Source organism: Colossoma macropomum, unplaced genomic scaffold (assembly GCF_904425465.1).
Source record: "Colossoma macropomum unplaced genomic scaffold, Colossoma_macropomum, whole genome shotgun sequence".
NCBI lineage: Eukaryota > Metazoa > Chordata > Actinopteri > Characiformes > Serrasalmidae > Colossoma > Colossoma macropomum.
In genome coordinates this window covers 856,606-883,503 of record NW_023494785.1, presented here as the reverse complement: position 1 = coordinate 883,503, position 26,898 = coordinate 856,606, and the positions used below count along the sequence as shown (strand labels likewise).

Here is a 26,898-nt window from a genome sequence, read left to right as displayed (position 1 = left end):
TGTGGACCCCATGCAAAGACAGACTGAGTGGACCAATCAATGCAGGGGTTGTGCTGTTCTAACCAGGGGGAACCCCAGCATTAACCGTTGGTGGGGGGCTTGGATTATATACAGCATATATGAATCAATAAAGGCTAGCAGGGTGGTTTGATGGCGGGGCCCCCATGACAGACTGGCCTTTAGCTGTAGCCCCGAGATTAGGGCTTACAAGCGTGGGCCCTTCACTGGTCCCCTGGCTGGGATGGGCCAGTACATTTCGCAATGGGCGACCCCCACTGCGGGGATGCCTGGCCTCCAGAGAGTGCAGTGTGGGCTCTTGGTTGGGTAGGCAGGCACCACATAACTGCATGGGCTCAGCCAGCTCTTGCCCAACTGATGACTGAACCTGGAGTGAGCACCAAAGTGGATGGTGGTCTGAAGCACGAGAGCTGCCCCTTTGGTCGAGGTCTCTCTGACGCATGTGGGTGTCGAGTTGAATGAATATGTCATAGAATATGTCATAGAGATCTTGCAAAGTAGTGGGCAGCTCTCGAGTGGTGAGCTCATCCTTTAGTCTGCCATTTGGCCCCCGTTGGAACACAGCCCAAAGGGCCTTGTCATTCCAGCCACTCTCTGCAGCTAATGTACGAAACTAAATGGCATAATCTGCCACCAAGCGGGAGCCCTAGGAAAGAGTGAGCAGGCAAGATGTGGCATCTCTGCCCCCAACAGGGTTATAAAATGTTATATAATGATATATACACACATGTTCTATATATATAAAAAAAGTGGGTATACTGTATACTATAAATCTATGCCAGCCCAGTACACATGGTCAGTGAATAAACATTCATATGACATGTAGTGTGCTAACTAGTGGAGTATGAGCTTCTAGCATTACTTCCTCCCGTGCTAATAGTAAAGAGAGCTTCAGACCCCAAACCTGTCTTGGACTCACTCAGTCCAAACCTGATCGACTGCGTTTGATGTGTAGAGGAGGAAACTGGTGCCCGTTCTCCTGTAGGAATGAAGACCTGTGTGCGACTGTATCAGAAGTGTGTATCTGTGTGTGTTACTGAATCCGTGCGGAGTCTGACGTGCCGATATTTGCCAGCTCACTCATGTAGCTCGCGCAGCGTGAGGCCTGTTTCTATGACAATGCTGGCCCTGTGTGTACGGAGGCTTTATGAAAGCCGCATCACAGAGTTCTTACTTTATTTAACCTCCTGAACCTGAAACACACAGACACGCTGACGAAGCCCTGCGACAGTGTAACGGAGTCCGCTAGCGCTCCGGGGGCCTACGCACGGCCTGCTGGGAGACCGAGCGACAAAAGCAGACCTCCAGAGTTAAACACCTGTCTGAACCTCACACCTGCAGAACCAACACACCAACCGCTTAGACACGGAGAGCCTGAACACCGAGAGAGAGAGAGAGAGAGAGAGAGAGAGGATCAGTCAGTCTTCAGTAATCTTCAGTAGTCTATATATATCTCTCTATCTCTCTCTTTCTCTGTCACTCTCTCTATCTCTCTATATCTTTACATATACTGTGTCTCTCGCTTTCTCTCTATCTATCTTTCTTTCTCTCTCTCTCTCTCTCTCTCTCTCTCTCTTTCTCTCTGTCTGTATCTATTTCTCTCTCTATCGCTCTCTATATATCTTTCTTTCTCTCTTTTTCTCTCTATGTATCTTCTTTCTCTTTCTCTCTCCCCCTCTCCCTGTATCCCTCTCTTTCTCTTTCTGTCTCTCTCTGTCTTTCTCTCTCACTTTGTTTGTCTCTGTCTTTCTTTCTGCCTCCCTCTCTCTCTCTCCCTCTCTCTCTCTCTCTCTCTCTCTCTCTCTCTTTGTTGAATGAGTTTAAACACCAGCTCCTGTTTGCTGCCTCCTCCCCCACTCACAGCATCTCTTCATCTCTCTCTCCTTTTTTACTAAACCATCTCTCTTTTTTCCTTTTTCTCTTCATTCTTCCTCTTTCTCTCACTCTTTCTCCCTCTCTTCTTATCATCTCTCCCTCTCGCTTTCTTTCTCTCTCTTCCTCGCTCTCTCTCTATCTCTCTCTTTCTCTCCCACCTCTCTCTCTCTCTCTCTCTCTCCCTCTCTCTCTCTGTTGAATGAGTTTAAACACCAGCTCCTGTTTGCTGCCTCCTCCCCCACTCACAGCATCTCTTCATCTCTCTCTCTCCTTTTTTATTAAACCATCTCTTTTTTTCTTTTTCTCTCACTCTTTCTCCATTTCTTATCCTCTCTCCCTCTATCTTCTCTACTCTCCCTCTCTCTCTCTTCCCTCTTTATGTATAACTCTTTACTTTTTTCTCTCTCAATTGTCTTTTTTTCCTCTCTTTCGCTTTCTGTCTTCCTTTCTTTTCTCACCATCTCTATCTTTCTCCATCTATTACCTGTCTCCTGTCTTTCTCTCTCCTCTCTCCTCTTATTTTTCCCTCTCTCACTTAAATTCCCCCTCCCCTTTTCCTTTTTTTATCATTCTCTCCCTGTCGCAGTGACTGAACTCCTTCTCTCTCTCTCTCTCTCTCTCTCTCTCTCTCTCTCTCTCTCTCTCTCTCTCTCTCACCTCCTCCCTCTGCTTTATTTTCCCTCTGTCTTAAGCATGAAGGGTCTAGGCTTGCTAGGCCCTCTCTCTCCCACTCTCCCTCTCTCTCTCCTCCCTCGCTCCCTCGCTCTCTCTCTCTCTCTCTCTCTCTTTCTTCCTCTCCTCTCGCGGCGCGTCTGTGCGAGCTCGGCGAGCGGAGAGGGGGAGGAGGAGGAGAGGAGGAGGAGAGAGAGGAGGGGGCGGCATGGCGATGGGGGGATGCGGGGATGGGGAGAGTATTTCTCTCCCTCTCTCCCTCTCCTCCTCCTGGCCTTCACTCAGCTCCTCAAACCGCAGCGTCTGGTTCATTTACAGGTACCGGCTCCCTTTTTACATACGGCTCCGCAGAGGAGAGAGAGGGGGGAGGGAGAAGGGGAGGGAGAGGGAGAGCGACGGAGGGAGGGAGGGAGGAGGGAAAGAGAGAGAGGTAGAGAGAGGGAGAGAGAGAGAGAAGCAGAGAAGCCGGGAGGAAGAGATGAATGCATGCTTGTAAGAGGCTATGGATTGTTTGACTGAAAAGCCAATTGTACGCCTTTGTGTTATCTGTGTTATATATGTGTGTGTGTGTGTGTGTGTGTGTGTGTGTGTGTGTGTATATGTGTGTGTATATATGTGGGCGTGTGTGTGTGTGTGTTACCACAGCTGTACAGCTGCTGCGTTTGTGTGTGTGTGTGTTCATTGTGTGTCATTTCAGTGTGAGTAATTTTTCCCCCTCTACGTCGAGTGACTCACAAACCAGAGGACGTTCTGATGCGAACGCTTCACCACGACAGAGAAATCTGCGTGTGTGTGTGTGTGCGCGCGTACCTTCATGCGTGTGCGCGTTCGGCTCCCTGGAGGACCGTACGCAGCTGTGTTTGGGAGCCGTCGCTAACCTGTAGCTCCGTATCTTGGCTAACCTGTGGCCACTCCACAGCTGCAGCAGTGGACGCTAGCTTAGCACCCAATTGGGATAAAGCACTGCAGTTAACCTGTGTCGTTGTGTTGTGGCTCACCTGGAGGAGCAGGGCTAAGCTTTAGCGCTCTACCTGTTGTTTATCCTCCTCTGAGGCTGACAGGTGTCCATCAGATGGTGTGGTCAGCTTCCAGTCTGAAGACTCACTCTAATTAGTCTGCTGTGTGAATGTCTGGATGTGGCGTGTTTTCTCTTGAAGGATCGCACCGTTCGGTAATCCGTCACTGTGCTGAGCTGTCACAGTCCTGTCAGTCTCTTGACAATGAGGTCTTTTTGTTAGCATCTCTACTTTATCTTAGCGGTAGCGCTTTAGCACCACAGTAGCACTGTAGCTATGGCGCTGTGCTGTAGCTAATCTTAACAGCTAATCTAAAGTGCAGTGCTAAGCAAGACGCTACACAGCAATGTAGATAAACTGTGTTATAGCTAAACAGTAGCACTCTAGTTAGCTTGTAGTGCTGTACTGTAGCTAACCTGTACTCAATCTTCAGTGTTGGATACTGGCTAACCTGTAGCACTGAACGTAACAGGTGACACTGTACTGTTGTTTATCCTCCTCTGAGGCTGATCGGTGTCCATCAGATCGTGTGGTCAGCTTCCAGTCTGAAGACTTGCTCTAATTAAGTAGCGCTGTAGCTATAGCGCTGTACTATATCTAATCTTAACGGCTAATCTAAAGTGCAGGTCTTAAGGGTAAACAGTTGCATTCTAGTTAGCTTGCTGCATTGTACTGTAGCTAACCTGTTGGATATTGGCTATCCTGTAGAACTGGACGTAACCTGTAACACTGTACTGTGGTTACCAGTTTGCTCTGTGCTGTAGCTAAACAGTAGTGTGGTAGTAAACCTGTAGCGCTGTACTGTAGTAACCTGTTTCAATATACTTATTAAACCTGTAGCGCTAATATGTAGCATTGTAGTTGGCCTGTACGGTTGTTGTGCTACACCAGAGTTGTTATAAAGGAGGAGGAGACAGTCACTGGTTGAGATATGAGTGGGAAAGCTTGTAACACTGAACATGGTGTCTGTTTGCTGAGAAAGGCTGCCCTTCATGAAAAAGAGCCAGCTGGATGCTGGTTAAGCCACAAGAGGGAAAAGCCCCCTCATTGTGGGGATCTGTGCAAGCGCAGTAGCCACAACAACCCAAAAAACACCTTTTTTTGTATGTTACTAAGCCAAACGCTCAGTAAGATGAGGTTTTTGTCAGATTTTATCAGTGATTATAAATGTGTCTTTAAAATGGTAATTTGACCTTCATTTTGAGTATTTTGGGCTCCCTCTATTTAAAGACAGAGGAGTCTGGTCTTGTATGGCTGGGAATAACTGCCTGGCGGCGTTGCCAATATGGCCGCTGAGTGAACAGACTTTCCTATTAGGACTTTGACTATGCTTAACTGTTGTCAGCTGTTTTGTGGCTAAACAGTAGCTATAAAAAATAGCACAGACCAGCATATGTTGTGTTTTGGATGCTCCTATGCTGGTTAACCAGTACGGCCATGCTGGGTGACCAGCTAAACTAGCACCAGACCAGCATAAACCAGTTTAAACCAGCATGGAATGCATGCTGGTCTGTGCAGTTTTTTTTTCAGCAGGGTAGCTAACCTGTAGTGTTGTACTGTCGCTAACATGTAATCTGTACTGTAGATGTAGCACTGTAGTAGGTAAACAACTAGCTCTGCATTGTAGCTAAACAGTACCATTGTAGTTAACGTGTCATGCTGTGCTGTATCTAACCTGCTGTACTGTACTATACTATACTATACAATACTCACCCTGTAATGTTGCAGCTCATCTGTTATGGTGTCCCTGATAGCAAGAGAACAGTGGACCACTGTCGGCCCACTGATTGCAAAGCTTGCAGTCCACTGGCGTTTCGCTCAGAGTTTTCTGGGCGGCCCAACGGTGGTTAAGCAGAGTAATAGACAAAATTCCACTTATCATCGCTCAGTTTCCACTCACAGTCCAATTTACTTAATTTTCCTTTCTTTAGATGTACTTGATTAGTACATAAATGACTTTAGTAAATCATTTTATTCTAGCTCAGCGTCAGCAACAACATTTACTATAAAACCATTTTACATTAGGCCTAATCAATTTTTCTCTCAGTTGTTTGTGTTTGTTGTATTTGTCTTAGTGTACTTTATAAAATAAAAGTCTCTGCACATTTAAAATCTGTTTGAGGAGATTAAAAACTAGTTAGTGCTTGTATACAGGACAGTAATCTGGGTGGTCCAATGGTGGACCAGCAGTTGAAAACAGTCAGTGGGGTGCCGACCTTCTCCATCCAGCGGATTGATATATGCTCGCTATCTGGTGTTTGTAAGCTAATCACCAGGGTGGTGCTGTAGCTAACATGTAGCAGTGCTCTACAGGTATAAATTAGCTCTGTATTTTAACTACACAGTACTATAGTAGTTAACATGAAGCACTGTGCTGTAGCTAACCTGCTGTACTATACTATTACTGTAATGTTGTAGCTGATCTGTTGTGGTGTATGTAAGCTAATCACCAGGGTGGTGCTGTAGCTGTGCTGTAGCTGTGCTGTAGCTAACATGTTGCATACTTAACCTGTAAAGTTGTATTGCGGTTCACCTGTAACACTGTAGCTGATCTGTTGTGGTGTACTTAACCTGTAGCTACCATCAGTGTATTGTACATAATATTAACACTGTACTGTAACGTATTGCAGTGTGCTACAGGTAATCAATTAGCTTTGTTTTGTAAACAGCAGCACTCCTGCTGATGAAAACAAGTGTTTCTGTTGTTTCATGGTGATATTAATATGTTTTGGCTTTTCCTGATGGATGGAAATCACAATGTAAAGGATTCTACTGGTTTAGCAGGTGACCTGTGATGGATTCTAGATGTGTTTTATGGTTTTCTAATAGGATTTGAAGTTATTCTACAGGAGACTTGTGGTCTCTAACGCCAGTGGACCACCAGCTTTGCAATCAGAGGGCCAACAGTGGTCCACTGTTCTCTTGCTACCAGAGTAACACAAGGTTTTAATCCTAATGGCTGTATTTTTTTTTTTATTTAGAAGGGATTTTACCTGTAGCACTGTACTGTAATAACCTGTAATAACAGTTAAGCTGTGCTGCTGTATCGTAGCTAACTTGTAGTACTGTAGCTAACCTGTAGTGTTGTATTGTAGCTGATCTGTTGTTGTGTACTGAACCTATAGCCAGTCATCAGTGCAGTGCTGTAGCTCACATGTAACAGTGTACTGAAGTTAACCTGTAGTGCTGCATTAAGTAACACATTATAACTAAACAATAGCATTGTACTTAACATGTAGCGCTGTAGTAGCTAACCTGTTGAACTAACCTGTAGTGCTGCACTAGCTAACCTAGTTCACATTAATCAAATACTATAAACTACACACAGTGCAGTTTCTTGCTTTGAACTCCTCCCAGGCTAATCTGCACTGTAGATTATCTGGTGTGGTGTGCTTAACCTGTAGCTAATCTCCAGTGCAGTCCTGCAGTTAACATGCAACACTGAAATGTACATGGATGTACAACATTTAATCAATTAGCTCGATATGGTAGCTAACCTGTTGTAGCATACTGAAACGGAACTGTAACTAAAGCTACTGGAGCTGTACGTAACTTGTAGCACTGTGGCTAATCTGTAGTGCTGTACTGTAGCCTATAGTTTATTCAGTGAGTGTGATGGAGCTTAAATGGGTGCTATCCCTGCCAAATCCAGCTAAGACCAGCTTTTACTTGTTGCTGGTTTCAGATGGTCTAAGCTGATCTTTGATGGTCTAGGTTGTTGCCAGGCTGGACATCCAGCTGGACCAGATGAAAACATACCATATGCTGGTCAACCAGCTAATATGGTCTACCAGCATACAGTATGTTTTTGTTTGATTGGTCTGTCAGCATGACCAGCATGGTCAAGCTAGTCAAGTTGGCCAACCAGCAGCTGGTGGACCACATTGCAGAAGCTGATAGACCACCTCAGTGAAGCTGGTCATGGTTATTCATGCTAGTTGACTAGTTTGGTCTAGCTGGTCAACCAGCTAAGCTGTTTTTTTAGCAGGGATATGTAAACAAACTCCTAGAATATAGGAACACTTTTTATAAAGAAGCCCAAAGTTTTATTACACACTTCTATAATCTAAGAATAGCTCAACCAGTGTACACTGAAGTCCCTGTAGGTGCTGAATAAAAAGCTGTATTATGTAATAAGCCAGTGATTTTAAGGGGTTAACTGTAGTGCTTTAACCTGTAGCACATGTCCCACTCCTTATTCCACTGCTGTCTGTAGACTAAATATTCAGTTTCCATGGAGTCATGCATGCATTTACATTCAGAAAGACACTGACGCAGTCATATTCTGTGAAAACAGGCTATAACAGCTAGCTAACATATCATTTTACACACAATTAGAAAGAGTGTTGTTGCCTCGTTGTTGGACAGTGATCATCTATCATTGACCAAGTTATTTTAATATAATTACTAAAGCAGCTGAAAGACTGTGGGCGAGTGAGAGAGCAGTTCACAGCAGGGTAAGGTAGCCCTGATGCCCTGTCACAATAGCAAGTTAGCTGGCTGCCTTAGGATGCACCCATATACTGAAAGGCCAAGCTCCACTGCTGGCTGTAGCTAACCCCTAGTGCTGTATTGTAGCTAACCTGTAGCATTGTACTTCCTGCTGAAAGAAACAGCCGGACCAGTGAGCATTCCATGCTAGTCTAAGCTGGTCTGTGCTGGTTTGTGCTGGTTGAATGCTGGTCTGGTACTGGTTTAGCTGGATGGCATCCCAGCATCCAAAGCACAATATATCACTGCTGTCGGAGGAAAACCTCGTATCTCCATTTTGACGTTTTTCAGTTTTTGACATATTTTGAAAATGCCTGTTGTCCTTTACATTGTGTGTAAGTTTCATGATGAATGGACTTAAAGAAACGACCCAAAATGACCTGAAAAAAAGTCTGGTTCCCTTGACTTACATTGAAAGTAAAGTAGGTTTTTTCATTCTCCTGTGAAGTTACCATTTTGGAGATACGAGGTTTTCTTCTGACAACAGCAAAATGCTGATCTGTGCTGTTTTTTCTAGCAGGGCTGTACCTGCTGTGCTGTACTCAACCCATAAAGTTGTGATCTGTAGTTCTGTAACTAACCTGTAACCCTGAACCATTTGAGTCGTGAAATGTTCTACTAGTTCTAGCTAACCTTTAGTACTGTTCTGTAACAGTAACTATAATCTGTAGCATCGAATCTTACCTGTAAAATGGTAGCTGTGGCACTATTTACCGTAGCATTGTGATGAAGCTAACCTGTAGCACTGTAGGTGACCTGTGGTGTGTACTTTAATGCTGCACTGCAGTTAACCTGCAGTACTGCACAACACAATCTGTAACCTGTAGCGTTGCACTTGCTGTGTAGTTCTGTGCTCTAGATAACCTGTGGTGCAGTGCTGTGGCTAAGTTGTAGCCCTGTACTTAATCTATGGTGTTGTGCTGTAGATAATCTGTAGTAGTGTAACTAACCTGTGGCACTGTATCAAATGGCTCTTTCCTGTAGTTCTGTAATCTGTAGCATTGTGGTTAGCATTGTACTATAGTTAACCTGTGGCGTTGAACTTGATCTATAGTTCTGTGCTCTAGATAACTTGTAGCACTGTAGTTTAGCTAAGCACTGTATTGTAGGTAAGATATAGCACTTAGGTTAACCTATGTTGCTGCACTGTAGGTGACTTGCAGTACAATCTTGTCACATCCTCTCCAGGGATCCACCTCCCTGCCTGCAGAGGTCGCTCTCACCTCAGTTCTAGTCACACCTAGTCACAGTCACAGCCTGTGTGTTTCCATGCTCTTTCCAAAGTCTTGTTAGAGAGTTCTTTGTTAATTCTGAGCCTTGTTTCTTGTTACGCCCTGTTGGATTTTGACTCTTCCCTGTGTTTCTTGGATTTTGAGTTTCTCAGATTTGGTCACATAGAACTTCACATTTTTTCCCTTTTACACCTGGACTGTCTTTGGTCTACGATCTTTGAAGTTACCCACTTTGAGAATAAAGATGGCTAGCACTTAGACCCTACTTGCTTCTCTTCTTCGGAGTTACACTTATAAAAGATTGTTCTTCAAAATGTTCTTTAGTAAAGAAAATGGTTCTACATAGCACCAAAAACGGTCCTTCTATTGCTACAAGCTTGACATCGTAACTGTAGCAGAACCCATTTCAGTGCTATATAGATCTTATTTTCAAAAAGGTTCTATATAGAACCGTATACAATACATTATCCTTCAGTCTGAAGAACCATTTCACCATGCAGAGAACCATTTAATCATGCAGCATGTTCTTTAAGTGATGATGGTTCTATATAAACCCAATTTCTTTACTAAAGAGCCCTTGAAGAACCATTTGTTTAAGAGTGTAGTGTAACCTGTGGCGCTGTACTGACCCTGTAGCTCTTTCCTGTAGTGTGGTACTGTAGCTAACCTGTAGTGCTGTAATCTGCAGCGTTGTAATTAGTCTGTAGTGCTTTACAGTAGGTAAGCTGTAGCACTGAGGTTAACCTGTAGTGCTGTAATAAACCTGGAACCTTTAGCACTGTCGTTACCCTATATCGCTGTACTGTATCTAACCTGAAGCACTGTGGCCTCCTGTGGCTAATCTACATAGGTTAGGCTTCTAACAGCATCGTTTAGCTCCACTGATCAAATTCCTTCTGTCAAACAATGTTTTACGATGTACATTTCTATTTCTGGATTATATGATTGTGATGTTTGGCTCATGCTATACATAGTGATGTAGACATAATCACTGCTCAATAACTTTATCCCTGCACCATATCTACTGCGTAGATAGTAGAATATCCACAGTGTGCTCTGTACACCTGGGCCATCTGCACACTGTAAAATATATATCGTTTTAACTTTAAAATGTAGTGTTTGGGCTGCCTTAAAAAATGAATAGTAAGTTAATGGAACAAGGATCTGTGCCCTGTCAACTTATTATTGAAATTTTTAACTTTAAGTTAAAACCCTAAAGTTTTTTTACAGTGCAGTTATGATGCAGTGATTAGTGCTTTAAAATACCATGATGTAGTTATAGAGGAGCCATGATGCAGTGAGTTACAGAGCAGTGATAGAATTACAGTGCAGTAAACAGCATCATAATTATACATAAATATATATTTATATATAATTACATATAAATAGATATTTGTGTGTGTGTGTGTGTGTGTGTGTGTGTGTGTGTGTGTGTGTGCGTGTAGTGATACCTTGTAATTTTCACTGCTGCAGTGTTGTGCTGTATGTATAGATGGGAATGTAGACAGAGGGGGTGGTGGAACGTGTGCATGGCAGACAGCTAGTATAGCACCGTCTCACTGCTGCGTGATGGGAGCTGGTGTACAGGTTTTAAACAACATATAAAATAATCTATTCCAGGAGGATCAACAGCAGTAAGGGAACACGTTCTTTTACAGCCCCTTAAGTTTCACAGAGTAAGTGTGACGTACAAAGTGCTAGATAATTATTTCGGATAACAGTCTCAGGAAACACAGTCTAAATTGCACTGAAATGCCAGGAAAGCATATTTGCCATGTAAACAGACCTGTGAGGTCGTGTGGTCATTCTGTAGTCTGTAGTCGGTGTCATGCCCGCATTAGGAGCTCTGGGTCTAAGCTGTTTATCTCTATTTTTCAAAGATCGTCACCATTTCATCCTGTGGTGAACAAAAATGTTCTAAAAGCAGTGCATTTTGTCCTGTGTACATTTCAGGTTTATGTTTTCAGGCACCAGGTTTGGAATTTTTTTGTTTACCACAGCGTGAGACCGCAGCACTTTACACAAATACCATCCATTTCATTTATCACATTGAGAAAACAGCTTAGACCCAGAGTTCTTAAAATTGCTATCACGCTGACTACAGAATGACAACAAGGAGGTTTATCTTGGGTAAGTGTTATTTTGAGTAACACGACGATAAGCATCAGATTTAGGCACCAAATTAAAGAAAAGAACATTTTAAGTAGCGTCTGTATTTTGTACCATTCTTTTACCCCTTATAACTACAGAGTACTTGGACTTTTTTCCAAGTTTTTTATCTAGAACCTTTTAGTTAGACTCTGTGGGAACTCACCTACATGTCTAATTACGCAAAGTGTAAAGAAGACATTACTGTGCAGTTTGTGTAGTGGCTGTCAGAGTGTCGGAACAGCAGGATGTTGGTAGTTAATACCGGTAAAGTAACATGGAACGATTCTCAATATTGGGATTCAATACCACAACAAAAACAAACACCATTCAGAGCTTAAAAACTGTCAACATTATTTATTTAAGTGACCCTTATTAGTCCCACAGTGGGGAAATTTCACTTCCGCAGTGAAACACCACATACACACTAGTGAACACACACACTAGGTGGCAGTGAGCACACTTGCCTGGAGCGGTGGGCAGCCCTATCCACAGCGCCCGGGGAACAGTTGGGGTTAGGTGCCTTGTTCAAGGGCACTTCAGTCACGTACTGTCAGCTCAGCAGATCGAACCAACGACCTTCCAATCACAGGGCTGGTTCCCTAACCTCCAGCCCACAACTGCCCCCAAAAGCAGATCGGAGCCCATACAAGGATCAAACTCACGACCTTGGCATTATTAGCACCACACTGTACCCAAATGGGCTAACCAGTCAGGTGATTAAAACTAAGAAAGCAGTTGCGTATTAACAGTAGAGACAGTGATATTGTAGATATCAGTAACCAGCTGTGTTCATTATTCAGATAAAGAATGTTGTTTCAGTAATTTAATCTACAACTCCTACACTGACAGTAACATCTTTCAGCAGATGTTTTTGTCAGAAAACAGAAAACGCCACTTTAACAGACTGACTGATGTCCATGATGTTTGAGTGTTTATTTTTACATTGCTCCTGATGATTGGCTGCCAAAATGAGGCCAAATCCCATTTTATAGCAGAAATGCTAACTGCAGCATGCTCTGTCTGCTCCTTTGTTAATCGGTGGAGCTTTTTTACTGGCCGTGTTTGGCTTCAAGTCTATTTCTGCCACTTGCTGTGCGCAGCTTGCTAATGTTTTCTACCTAGAAACGGTAAAATACAGTGTTGATTCTATATTGTGTAGCACAGACCAATAGTCAACACAGGACATGGGCCATATTTCCACTTGGAGTAGCTCGAGCCCTAGGAGGGTGTTGTAGGCTAGGCTAGTGATTGTCATAGCAATTTAGCTTATAGCCTGATAACCTTGAAAGCTAAAGTATTTTTATGTGAGGGCTGCTTTTCTTTGAGATTAGCCTTGCGGCTGTTGTTGCACCGTGTTGTTGTATTGTTGCACCGACTTGCTGGTCGGTGTTCCCAAGGTCTTCTTCTGCTTACAGACTCAATTCAAGTCCTACTGATTCTGTGGAAAACTGGTACACAAAAAAAATGCTGGGTTAAACACAAACCGGTTTGGGCCATATCTATAACACAGTGCTGGGTCACTATTTAACAGAACATTTTACACTCATAAACAATATCTTACTCAAGGTTATACACCATACGTTAAAAGAAGAGTGATGATATAAAGTGTAGTTTAAAGTTTACTTGATTACCTAACATATCGCTGCTGTTGGAACAAAACCTTGAATCCCAATTTTTGTTGTTTTTTCAGTTTTTGACATAATTTGAAAATTCCTGTTGCTCTTTACATTGTGTGTAAATTTCATGATGAATGCAATAAAAGAAACGGCCCAAAATGACTTGAAAATACGTCTGGTTCCATTGACTTACATTAAAAGTAGAGTATGTTTTTCTCCTTCTCTTGTAAAGTTACCATTTTGGAAATATGAGGTTTTGTTCCAACAACAGTGATTAGGTAGGTTAGCTATGGAACCCTGCTGAAAAAGCCATAGAAACCATTAAATGATTCTGTTGGTTCCTGATGGTTCTGTAACGTGTTTTGGCTTTTTTAATGGGTTGATATCACAGTATAAAGGATCTTAATGGTTTAACAGGTGATCAGTGGCTGATTCTAAATGCATTTGATGGTTTCCTAACAGGATATATAGGGGTTCTACAGGAAACTAGTGGTCTCAAAAGGAAACCATAAGCCAATTCCCACTAGAAGGCAAAACTATTAGGTTTTAATCCTAACGATCCTTTTTCAGCAATCAATTGCTAGGGTAACGTTAGCCAATTTGATAAACATTACACAGATAATGTTAAAGTTTAACTAAAGATGATCTAATTTTCAGTTGTAAATGTGAAGAAATGGCATATAAAGGGATACAATATCAGAGACCCTCCATTAAGACTGTGGAAACAAACATTATAATGAGCTAACAATAGCTAAGCTACTACTAGAGTCTCACATCACAACTGGAAAAATTCAGTCTGTAATACAGAATTTTCTAGAAATGAGTAACCCACATTTGTTGGTTTCACTAAAGAGTAAGTAGTAAAAGTAAAAAGTACAGTAAAAGTCTGTAAAAGTACAGTAAAAGTCTGTATTTTAAGGATGTTTACTGAGTCCTGTTAGCCGAGACTCTGAGCTGCTGTCTGATGAGGAGCTGATTAACCGACTGTGTTCTGACCGACTCTGGTAAGATTTGAAACTGAACTCTTTGACTGGTTATTATTCTGGCACAGTCACTAAAGTAGCAGCTGAACTCCCAAACAAACTACCTAAAAACGACCCGCATTATGTAAATAACCTAACACAGCAGTTTAAAATTACAGTTTCTCAATAGCCACGTTTACACGCAGCCTAATAAACCATTAATAGTCCGACTAATAGCTCAATTGCAATATAATACGTCCATGTAAACACCTCAGTCGGAATGGTCTAGTCCGATTGAGGCCATTCGGAATACAGTTTCTATCCGATTGATCGAGGTGGGTAATCCTGTAAATAATCTGTTAAATAGAAGAATAATATCCGTGTAAACGCCTGTATCTGATTACATTCCCTATCAGAAAGTTTACGTCCGTTCTGATCATGTTCGTCACGTCATAGTGAAAGTTTATATTATTTTGGATCGGATTGCTTGTAGTGAGCATGTAAACTGAGATTTTCATCAGATTGTTGAGTAGAGTGAGAATAAACACCTCAGTCTGAATCTATAATCGGAATGTATTCAGAAAATCTTTTCATGTAAACACAGACACTGTTGGCATTGACATGTTACTGAAGTATCGGTCCTTGTGACATCGTTGGTAGAGACAGGACAGTCTACCTGTAAGAACGTTAGTCTTTTAGGCCTCTCCTTACTGTGTATATGAGTGTGTGTGTGTCTGTGTGAGAGAGAGAGAGAGAGGGAGAGAGAGAGGTTTTCTCTCTCTCTTGTTTAATGTTATCCAGAGTGACAGACATGCAGTAGCACAGCGAAAAGAAACCACACAGCTCTCTGACACAGAGCCTGGGATCCACTCTGAGAAGAGGCTGTGGAGATATCAGAACTCAGGGAATGGGCTGATACTGAATACCGATCCAGGACCAGCACTCGTGTTTAATAGTAGCGAAGTATGTAAACTAAGACCTGAAACATACTTCATACAAGGATGTGAAGGCAGATGTTTTGAGCTATGCAGGCACAGTTCTGCATGTCATTGTGTTCTAGAATATGTCACAACACAATTTACAGCCAGGGGGCGCTGTAACAATAGCCAAGCCTGTCCATGTGGGCTCATACGTTCTGTTAACTGTCATAGCAGACGGGAAGTTAAGTCTCTCGTAAAAACACTCAGGTAAACAAACCTATATCAACGCTGTCCAAACAAAACATGTATCTCCATTATTTCTGAATCTACATAACAGAAATGCTCCAAAATGACTTGGAAGAGAATTTATTTTTTATTAAGCTATATTAAAAGTAGAGAGATGCTTGTTTTTGCTTTGACCTGTCCACAGTGTATGCGGCCTTCCACTCAATGACCGCTGGTATAGGCTCCAGCTCCCCCGCGACCCAGAAGGATAAGCAGCTTAGAAAATGTTGTGTGTTTTTTGTGTTTGGACAGTGACAAAAAACATGTTAAAAAACATTTAAACAACACTAAAGTCCCTGCTCAGGAGGACGCGCATCTACCATGAGCCTCCTGTGCTTCTTGGAGGCAGTGCCTGCCAGTAGTTGGTCACTACTATCACCTTTACATTCTGATAGAACAAGTAAAGCAGTCTACTGCCCATGTTTAGCTGTTGTGGCTGTTAGAATGACAGTAGATCTTACTCTGATTTGTTCTTGGACAGTTTTATCCACCACAGTAATGTAAGAACACATGGTGAACTTGTACTAAAGGACAGGCGGTTTGCAGCGCGTTGGCCGAGTGTGGAATATAACATTGTGCTATCATTACTGTAATGAATTCAGTCACTCTTTACTGAGTATATGATGGGCATCATCAGAACTTCTAGAACAGAAGAGACAGATTTAGAGAAATTATAGCAAGCCTGTAAACAACAACAAAAACCAGTGTACACTAACTGTATTAACTCCATAGCAGCCAGTAGCTGATTGGATGGCAGCCTATTATCTTCTTTAACTTTATTCACCAGTTTGTTCGTTTTTTTTCCTTCGGGCTCTTTTTTAAATATTTGTTTTTGCAAATGCTGAATTTAAAAACCATTGAACGTTTTATTCTGTGCATTTTGTCTGTTCACCACAGAAAAACTAAATATTGTTAAATGTACTGTGTATCATGAAAATGCCTGTAAGTCCAAATAAGGAAGTCTGAGTTTAAGCTGTTTATCTCTATGAGTTGTGTGGAAATTTGGGCTGATTTGTGGGTTTGTAATTATATTTAGTTTTTCATTAAACAGCAGTGACACAGATATATGACTTCATGATTATTAACCAACATCAGATTTGAAATATATCCTAACTCCATAATACAGATAGGGTGAAAAGCTAGAAAAACTCAGCTTCCCTGCCTGATCAGGACTGTGTGGCCGTTTCCATGGCAGCTCCATGGCAGCAGGCGATAGGATTTCATTTGCTTTTTAAAGCTTTTATTTTCTGGCAGAGTTCAGACTTTGAATCGGAGTTTGCTCTGTATTTTGCGCAGTACGCTGACAATGCCCTTCTTGAGTCATTTGACATCAAATTTAATGGGTTATTATCTCCCCTGCTGGGCTGGCATGATCATGTGAGCATTTTTGAGTCGTTTTTACATTTTTGTATGGACAGAGAAATTTTCAAAAACACTGCTGGTGTGGACAAATATTGTTTATTAAACTCCATCACTGTTATATGGACCATTCTACAGAATTAGTTCAAACTGCGATTCAGTATAAAATTATATATATATATATATATATATATATATATATATATATATATCTTTTAAAGTGAAGTTTAGAACTTTTATGTTTAGATTTATCATGAGTATGTATTTTTTCATGAAAATAAAAAAATCAATGTGAACATTAACAGTTGTCACTACCAAAACACACATTTTCTGCAGTTCTGCACTTTTTAGTGTTTTAATGTGTGAACAGCTGTTCAAGGCTGTGTTTGCTGGTCGTGTACTGGCTAAGGTTTTGAGTTGCGCTCAAAATGAGCTAAAACCGTTACTACCTATTTAATAAAATAAACATAATTAAGGTATACGGTCACTCAAATCAAAAAGATTTCAGTCTAACGTCCAAAATCAATTCAAAGTCTTAAATGTGTTTTTAACTCCATATATCAATACTAGCTCTTCAAACTACAGCTTAAAACGGCCAAAGCCTCTAAACTACCACGCTGGACAAAGCATGATGATTTGCCAGAGGTATTTTAGTGAGGCCAGTCTAATGAGGTCAGTTCAGTGTGGAGCAGTGTTAGTGTACATATAGCAATATTCATATTTCGACTTCTTAATGACCTCATAATTCAGGTGGTCCGGCATAGTTCGGAGGAAAATTGTCCATACAGTAAAACGTCCAGAGGAAAGAAACATTCTAAATGAGATCTCCTCTTGATCTCGGGTTCTTCTCCTGGACACAGTTAAGTCCAGTTTGAAATCACAGTGAGACTTTAGCCATTTTCTCCTGTTTCTGAAATTCGGCTTTTGAGAAATAAAACTCAGATTTTCTCACTTCGATCAAAATGTTGTCCCACATGTGGATTAACTCTTTAGTGTCTGACTCGTCTCAGCCCTGCCTCAGCTGAGTAATATCTCCATAAGAAAAGTGTGAGATCTCATCGTTCTCTTATTCAGCTCTGTTCTAGATCACAGAACCCTCTCAGCAGTCCGTCAGTGCAGAAGGAGAACTCACACTTTTCTCCTTCGTCACCAGAACGTCTCACAGTGAGACACTGATGTTGATCTCTTCTTTTCTCCTGAGGAGGTTCAGGAGAAACAGCTCAGAAATCAGTGATTCATTAATATAATACTGAGATCTGCTTTATTTAAGACGATCTTAAGTAAGTAATTTTTTTCCTCTGGGTTATCAGGTTTGGAACATGTTTGTTGACCACAGAGACAGCAGCTGATCATTTCTCTCTTAGAGATAAACAGCTTAGACCTGCAGTTCCTAATATGGACACAACACCAACTACAGAATAACCAAACAACTTAAGGGGTCAACTCTGCTCTTACAGTGTTATGATGACCGTTACTGATAAACCTGTCGTGTCAGATCTGATTAATATGGCTAGTATCAGTGGTGATCAGTGAACATAAACCACACAATCCATCCATACTGTAAAAGAATCACATTCATATCTGTTTATACCCCTTACTCACCGTCTCCCTCCTCCCCCCGCAGTGATTACATCATAAAGGAGAAGTCTGTTCTTCTGCAGAAGAAAGAAAATGAGGGCTTTGGCTTCGTTCTCCGAGGAGCTAAAGGTGACACAGAGAAAAACAGCTCTCGCTCATTTTCCTTTATTTTTATATATTCTGTCTCTGGGAGTGGAACGATTCACAGAATCCACAGTCTGATTCAATGCAGTACAGCTGAGTCTTGATTTGAGACATTTTTCAATACAGCAAACAGCATCTGGCTGAAAACGTTCCTTATGTTACTGCTACACAAGCTAACATGCTAGAATCAAACTAACACTCTAGCCAGTTCAGTGCAATACAGTTCAGTACAATACAGTTCAGTACAAAACAGTTCACCACAATACAGTTCATTGCAAGACAGTTCAGTACAAAACAGTTCAGTGCAATACAGTTCAGTACAAAACAGTTCACCACAATACAGTTCAGTACAAAACAGTTCAGTGCAATACAGTTCAGTACAAAACAGTTCACCACAATACAGTTCAGTACAAAACAGTTCACCGCAATACAGTTCAGTACAATACAGTTCAGAACAAAACAGTTCACCACAATACAGTTCACCGCAATACCTTTCAGTACAATACAGTTCAGTACAAACAGTTCAGTACAATACAGTTCACCACAATACAGTTCACCACAATACAGTTCACCACAATACAGTTCAGTACAATGCAGTTCACCACAATACCGTTCAGTGCAATACAGTTCAGTACAAAACAGTTCAGTACAAAACAGTTCAGTACAAAACAGTTCACCACAATACAGTTCAGTACAAAACAGTTCACCACAATACAGTTTAGTACAATACAGTTCACCACAATACAATTCAGTACAATACAGTTCACCACAATACAGTTCAGTACAAAACAGTTCACCACAATACAGTTTAGTACAATACAGTTCACCACAAAACAGTTCACCACAATACAATTCAGTACAAAACAGTTCAGTACAATACAGTATGTTGTACTGCTACATCCCCATCCATATTCTGTGTTGGATGTTATTAAAGAATGTTTTCTGTTTTTTCATTGACTCTCTCTCTCTTTCTCTCTCTCTCTCTCTCTCTCTCTCTCTCTCTCTCTCTCTCTCTCTCTCCTTTTCTCTCTCTAGCTCAGACTCCCATTGAGGAGTTCACTCCCACTCCAGCTTTTCCTGCTCTTCAGTATTTGGAGTCTGTGGATGAAGGAGGCGTGGCCTGGAGGGCGGGGTTACGAATGGGAGACTTCCTGATTGAGGTGAGTGGCGAACTGCTGGGAGCTGTACTGTTGCAAATACGGCCAGAGTTGCCAAACTCACACTGACAGATAGAGAAGCTGATTCATCACTCAGAGAACACGGCTCCACTGACCCAGAGTCGAGTGGCGGCACTTTACTCCACTCCAGCCGACGCCTGGCATTGCGCATAGTGATCTTAGGCTCGTGTGCAGCTGCTCAGCCATGGAAACACATTTCATGAGGATCTTGATGCACAGTTCTTCTTCTGCTGCTGCTGTTTCTTCCAGAGGCAGCTTGGAGCTCTTTGTTTTTATGTGCTACACGCTTCAGCACTCGGTGGTCCCACTCTGTGAGTTTGAGTGGTCTACCTCTTTGTGGCTGAGCTGTTGTTGCTCCTGGACGCTTCCATTTCACAATAACAGCCCTTACAGTTATCTGGGGCAGATCTAGCAGGACAGAAATTTCACAGACTGACTTGTGTCACAGGTGGCATTCTATAACAGAGCCATGTTTCAGGTCACTGAGCTCTTCAGTGCGACCCTCTACTGCCAGTGTTTGTCTGTGGAGACTGCAGGGCTGTGTGCTTGATTTTATCTGCCTGTTAGCAATGAGTGTGGCTGAAACACCAGAACTCAGTAATTAGGAAGGGTCTCCCAATACTTTTAACCAGGTAGTGTATCAAAAAACAGTAGTAGCTGCATTTTTAAGTCTGAATTGTGTCTGTACTTTAGTCCATTTTTCTAGACTAGTGAATTATAAGTGTTATAAGTGTCTTACATTGTCAGAAACCACATACTTCAGTTTAATTGAGATAATTTAAAGCTGCACTACATATTTGAAAGTGGTGTCATTACTGAGTGAGGAGAATAAGACCAGGCTAAAATATAGTGAGTGTGTTCTGCTGTGAGTCGCACTGTAAAGCCTAAAATCATCATTTAAAACTTAGATGCGTTGAGTTTTTCACACCACGTCGTACGTCTTTACATATTAACGTTACACGCAGACTCAAAAAGAAGGTCCGGCTCGATGTTTTGGCCTCAAATGATCTCAAAATCGACATCATACTGATGAAGATGTGCTGACAGTAGTAGATAATTCACTCTTATCCTCAGAGACGCTGCTTCACCAAGATTAGACTTCTCTTTGATTCCCTTTCACACATCAGACTCATCCACTCGGGGAAGAAGCACAACCCACACACACTGCATGCAATTACACGTTTCCACCAGAGAGGTCTCCAAAACTGACACAGTGCAGCTTTCACAACTTATCACAGTTTGAGGAAAGTGATGGTTTAGGAGTGCAGTTAGCACCATGCTAATTGGTGGCTACATTAGCCTCCACCGCTAAAACTCAAGAAGCAAACTTCAGCCACCAGATATGTCTTAGCTGATCAACTACATTTGATTTCTACATTTATTCTTTTGCGTTTTTATTGAAGTGTTACCGGAAGTGGATTCGCCAAGGCTTCTTCATGTCTTCTATGTTCTCTTCACCCAGTTTCACACTTCTTATTGAAGGCTGGTGCTGATACTGTTGAGCTCAGTTAATCAACCTGCTGTAAGCGGGCAGAGCCAAAAGCAGCACATCGGACTGAGACGACAGAGCCGTCTTCACACTGCATAGATAATCTTAATGGAGTGTCTACAAAACATAGAGCTCAATGTTCAGAGTTGCATGATGGACTGGGAGGACAGGAAGCTGCTGATGTAGAACCTACATGTTTCATTTCTTGACAAGAACAAGAAGGTAAATTATCAGTGGTTTAGTTCAGCAAGGATCTTGTGCACTGTTGGTTTTTGGATTTTTGGTTGTAGATTTTGGTGCATTGACTGGTGCATCGGTTTGTTTTATGTAGCATAGCGTTCACCATGAAATATAAAAAATAAAGTACAAAATTTTTAAACTTTTAATTTTTATTTTTTTTTGATTGCACCCATTTATATTTTAGAGGAGCTCAGTGATTGGTGGTGTAGCGGCTCACCAATAGAGGGCGCTGATAGAAAGAGGGGGGAAATCAAAGCCTGAAAAAAATAACATAACAGTAACATTAGCAACTCGACTTGACTGAGTTGTGCTGTGGTGTTGGGCATGTTTACCAACACCTGACCAAAAATAAACCAACTTAAACCAGCTTAGACTAGCATGGAGCTCATGCAGGTCTGTGCTGTTTTAGCTTCATTAGAGGAACCGAGCCCGTGCTGTGCTGTGTAGCATGTTTGGCCTGCTAACTAAGCTCTCGTTAGCTTAGCCAAAACACTACAGTCCAAAAGGTTCAGTTTTAGTTTTTGGTCAGTTCAACAGCAGCCACTCCACTTTTACTCAGTGGTTTATTATCTGCACTTGTTTCAGCAGAGCAGCCGTCAGTCAGAATCAGACCTGTACTGTGGTGTGTGGCTCTGTTTGGGTCTGAAGCTGCTCGCTAAGCTAATGTCACCTTTGTAACGTTTGGAGACAGTTTGAAGGCATGAAATAAATCTCTGGTAGGAGCTGTGAGGTCCTGATTGATCTCGGCTGAGCCGACTGCTCTGCTGACTCACTGTTCAGACAGCGTGGAGTCCGTTTGCAGGTCGTACTCAGTAGGAGTTATCTGGAAGCCTCCTGTGTTGTTCTGGTTGTTGACTCTCTTTGAACAGAGTTTGTGATTAATTGTGTCTGTTTGCATAGAAAGCTAACTCAGGGACACTGAATAGCAACTGACGTCGTCGGTCAGAAAAAGCAAGGCTTAGATTTGTAATTGCCAAAATCAGACAATTTACTTCTGGATGTTTTCTTTAATATAATACGACCCCTGATGCGAACCAACCACTGCTCTACCTGTGTAAAGGTCAGTGGAGTCACAAGGAGGCATGAAGAATAGGCTTTGCTGTGTGTCCAGCTGAGTTGTGATGCTGGGTCTTTTCATTAGAGGGCAGCGTTTAGTTATTGCTAATTCGAAATTGATCAGCAACTTGACAACATCTCGGTTTTTGACCAAAGGCTGGGGTGAAAATAAAGACTCTGAAACATTAAAGAGGGAAGGAAACACTTCCTTTTACATTCCTACAGTCCTACATAATAACTAGTCCATATGAACTCCACAATATTAGGAAATTATTTGGATTAATGTGATGGCAAGTACCAAATTTAGTTAAATGAAACTGAAACAGGTTCTAGCTGGTAATTATTTTGAGCAAAATTGTGATAAGTACTTGTAGATATTTATAGATGTAATAGCTGAAGTTTAGGGAGGGACCATGCCTGAAACCCCTCCTCCTTCCAATCTGACATAATACATTTCTTTCTCTACCTTCCATTTGCAGGAAGGTGATGGTCTAGGCATGCAGTTAGCACTGTTAGCACTAATTGGTGATGCGTTAGCTTCTATGACTTGTTAACTACATTAGCCTCCACTGCTAAACACAAGAAGCAAACTTCAGCCACCAGATATGTCTTGGTTGATTGACTACATTTGTTTGTTTGTTTGTTTGTTTTTGTGTGTTTTTTGTAAATTGTCACTTCAAGGGGATTTGCCATAGTGTTTCTTCATCCTCACCATCTCCTCCGTGTTCCTTAGATCTCTGTCAGTCCTACAACAGTCATGGGGGGGTCAGGAGGGTCAAGAAGCCACCAGGAACTCCAGCACAAGTTCTCAGAGCTCTCTCCCCTCCCTCATCACTTTCCCCTCGTTCTGCCAAAAACATTGAAAGCATAGGCTGAACTTGCAAAATGTAATTTGCAGCATCATGTGTTTAAGAAGGAAAGGAAACATCAAATATCAGGTTATTCCTGATAAATCATGTTGACTTAATGATACTACAGGGTATACAGGGTAAAACAAGCCCTGACAATCAGCTCTGTCTATTGACCATTTCCAATAAAGAAGATGTTTCTTTTGAAACAGCACGAGCTGCTCGTCCACGTTTCATGCAAACTAGTACCACACTATGAGACTAAAGCCAGGCAGTTCTTGTGTAGGACAACACAGTCTCTCTACAGCCTATTTTACAAAGACAATAAAAACAATTTTAAAACCATTCTTTTGTCAAACAGAGTGAAGTTGGTGTAAACAGACTTCCTCAATTGTCAATTTTTTCACCTCCGTTTAGCTAGCCTACACGTCTCCACCTGTACTGGGGAAGTGACTGTGTTTTTGTGTGTTTAAACACTGGCTAAAATCTCAGTGAATTCCTGACAGGAATATGGCTAGACAGCATGTTTAAAGTGACCAATGACTTTTGATTTTGATTTGATTGATACCCGAGAAAAGCATCACTATCCCTTAAAATAGTTACAAAATACTTTGAAGTTTGTACCTCACACTTACTCAGTTAACACACAGACCTGTAAAACAAAGCATTACCAAGACAACTGTCAGTATCTGTAAACGACGTACCGAGGATTTATAACTCATTAAACATTTTTGGAAACAGTTGTGAGAATATCTGAACACAGTTGCTGAAATGATTGAAAACAGCATAAACTACTCAAAAGTGCTCTTGTGACACTCCCTGAATACAATTTTTGTCTTGTTTATTTATTATTTTTCAAGCTAAAGTTATCGTTTATTTAGTCGCATCCATCAGAGATGTTACAGTAAATGTTTGTGCACCCCTGGTCAAAATAAGAAGATAACACATCTTCTACAGAGAACACACAAATTTGTTTTAGCATTTTTTTCTGGTAATTTCAGTGCACAGTTTCTATTTATTCGCTCAGTTTAAAATATTGTAAAAAAAAAAACTGTGCTATCAGTTTTGCACAGACCACATTTTACAGAAGTGTGTTTCTGTAGAGGACGTGTAACTTATTTACACTCAGGTAATCAACACAACATGGAATTTGACTGGGATGCCCAAACTTTTGCACAGGACTGTAATAACCAGCCATGACGAACAGGTTTACTCAGAGAAACTGGCAGTGAGGCTGTAATGAACTGAAAGCTTAAGTAAAGCAGGTAAAAGTGCTCAGACATTACTGTCTCCTTTATGTAGGTTAGTGTTTAGTATTTTGTTGCATCCTTCTTTAGGATGACAGCTAAAGTGTTGCCAGGCTACTGTTAACCGAGGTGGGTGCTAAGGTGTTGTTAGGATACTGCTATGGTATCCCAGGAGGTTGCCAAGGTGTTGCTGGGCTATTGCTGTGGTATCTCATGTAGTTGCTAGGGTGATGCTGGGCTACTGCTTTTGTATTCTGGGTGGTTGCTAAGGTGTTGTTAGGCTATTGCTATGGTATCCCAGGTGGTTGCTAATGTGTTGCTAGGCTATTGCTGTGGTATCCCAGGTGGTTGCTAAGGTGTTGTTGCTAAGCTGTTGTTATGGTATCCCAGGTGGTTGCTAAGGTGTCGTAAGGTAAGCTGTTTCTATAGTGTATACGGGGTTGCTAAAATGTTGCTTGGCCATTGCCATGTTGTTCCAGGGGGTTGCTAAGGTGTTGCTAGGCCTTTGCCATGGTATCCCAAGTAGTTGCTAATATGTGTGTGCTAGTATTTATGTGAGTCTGTATGTAACGTCCATGAGGGGTGTGAAAGATGTCCTTGGTGACATCATTTGTTATGGATTTGAATTTTCTAAACATTCTACCATTCATTTGAATGAATGCTGTACAAAAGCCTTATGTGTGATCAGTTCCAAAAGCAGAAGTGCAGTATTGCTGTTTAGACTCTACAGTCCTGCAAAACTTCATGCTTCTAGTTTAAAGACTGTGGCCCTTGAATAATCTGGGATAATAAACCGAGGAACAGTAAAATGATGATAGACGTGTCCCAAGACTACTTATTATGAGCAATGAATACATGTTAAAGCTCTCTAGATAACATTCTAATATGATCTGTGTTGTAGTTGTACAGTATTCATCTTGTTTTAAACAATATTATGATTGTGATCAGTGACATGGTTCAGAGACGCAAGAATGGGTTTTTATGATGATTATAATAAACAATATAATAAATGATAAGTAAGTAAGGTGCCTCTCTTTTTCTCTCAGGTGAATGGGGTGAATGTGGTGAAGGTGGGCCACAGACAGGTGGTCAACATGATCCGTCAGGGTGGGAACAGCCTCATGGTGAAGGTCGTCATGGTAGCTCGCAATCCTGAGATGGAGGAGGTGCCTAAGAAAAAAGGTAAGAGGTTCCATGCATATAGGCTCCCTTTATATAGAAGGCACTAACAACACCTCAGCAACCACCTGGGATAACATAGCAACAGCCTAGCAACATCTTAGTAACCACCTTCAAGACCATAGCAGCAGCCTGGCAACACCTTTGCATCCACCTGCGATTCCATAGCAGTAAATTGAACACTATTAAAGGGTTTCCTACTGTGAAGCACTATATACAGCACTATTGTGGGGAACAGAAATGGTCCCTCTTATCTATTTACTACATTGAAACACTATTTAGAATCATATTATAGGGAACAGTGATTCACATTGTAATGCATTATATAGTAAACAGGGCATAGTTTTGGACACTGCTCCAAATAGTGTACTGTGTAGTGAACGTGGTGTAGTTTTGGACACAGCCCAAAATAGTGCACTATATTCTAAATAGGGCATGGTTTTGGACATTGCCCAGAATATTGCACTATATAGTAAACAGGGCGTAGTTTTGGACACAGCCTAAAATAGTGTACTGTATAACGAACATGGTGTAGTTTTGGATGAAGCCCAAAATAGAGTACTGTAGTGAGAACAGAGTATAGTTTTGGACATAGTCCAAAATAGTGAATAGGGAATAGTTTTGGACAAAGCAAAAATTAGTGTACTTTAAATGTGAATAGGGCAAAATAGGACACTATAAAATGAATAGGGGATCATTTTAGACAGCCTGTGTGTACGGTGTGTGCAGATGTTTCTGTTTATATTGCTGCTGTGTTCTTCTATCTCTCCTCTATTGACTTTTCAGATACAGGCCTAAATTGTTTCTGTTCCAACCTCACAAACAGGCAGCAATTTATTACTATTGTTATCCCCTTAAAATCCCAGGCTTATTACACACTAAGGCTTATTATTCAGTAACTGGGCTCTGGCCATTTATGAGGTTGAACAAAGATCACCTACTGTACCTTTTACCCAGGGGGTTCCTCAAGGATCCATTCTTGGTCCCCTTATATAGTTTCCCCTAGGCCACATTATCTGCAGCCCTAATCTCAGTTTTCACTGCTACGCTAAAGTGCTTATTGTATTGTTATTATTTTTTGTTGAACATGCGCTCTTCCCTCTTTCAGCTCCACAGCAGACCAAGCGGCTGACCCCCCCTGCCATCACCCTGCGCTCCAAATCCATGACCTCAGAGCTGGAGGAGATGGGTACGACACACTTACACATTCAGATGTCACAATGTTAGTTTGATTTGAAATGGGATTTCATTCCAGAGGTACCTGCAGGGCATTCTAAGGAGCACCTAAACAAGAACCCAGTTCTCAAAGAGAAAGTCCTTTTATGGATTTACCACCAATTAA

At 41.6% G+C, this 26,898-nt stretch overlaps 1 protein-coding gene across 1 annotated transcript in view; it reads left to right on the top strand.

Moving 5' to 3' along the window:
• Window positions 1-26,898, top strand: part of LOC118812807 (SH3 and multiple ankyrin repeat domains protein 1) — a 119,761-nt gene that overhangs the window by 73,022 nt on the left and 19,841 nt on the right. The window contains exons 16-19 of the mRNA XM_036577940.1: window positions 18,222-18,304; window positions 19,355-19,479; window positions 25,424-25,559; window positions 26,665-26,745. Of these exons, the coding sequence (XP_036433833.1) occupies window positions 18,222-18,304; window positions 19,355-19,479; window positions 25,424-25,559; window positions 26,665-26,745 (425 nt within the window). The remainder of the gene's footprint in view (window positions 1-18,221; window positions 18,305-19,354; window positions 19,480-25,423; window positions 25,560-26,664; window positions 26,746-26,898) is intronic.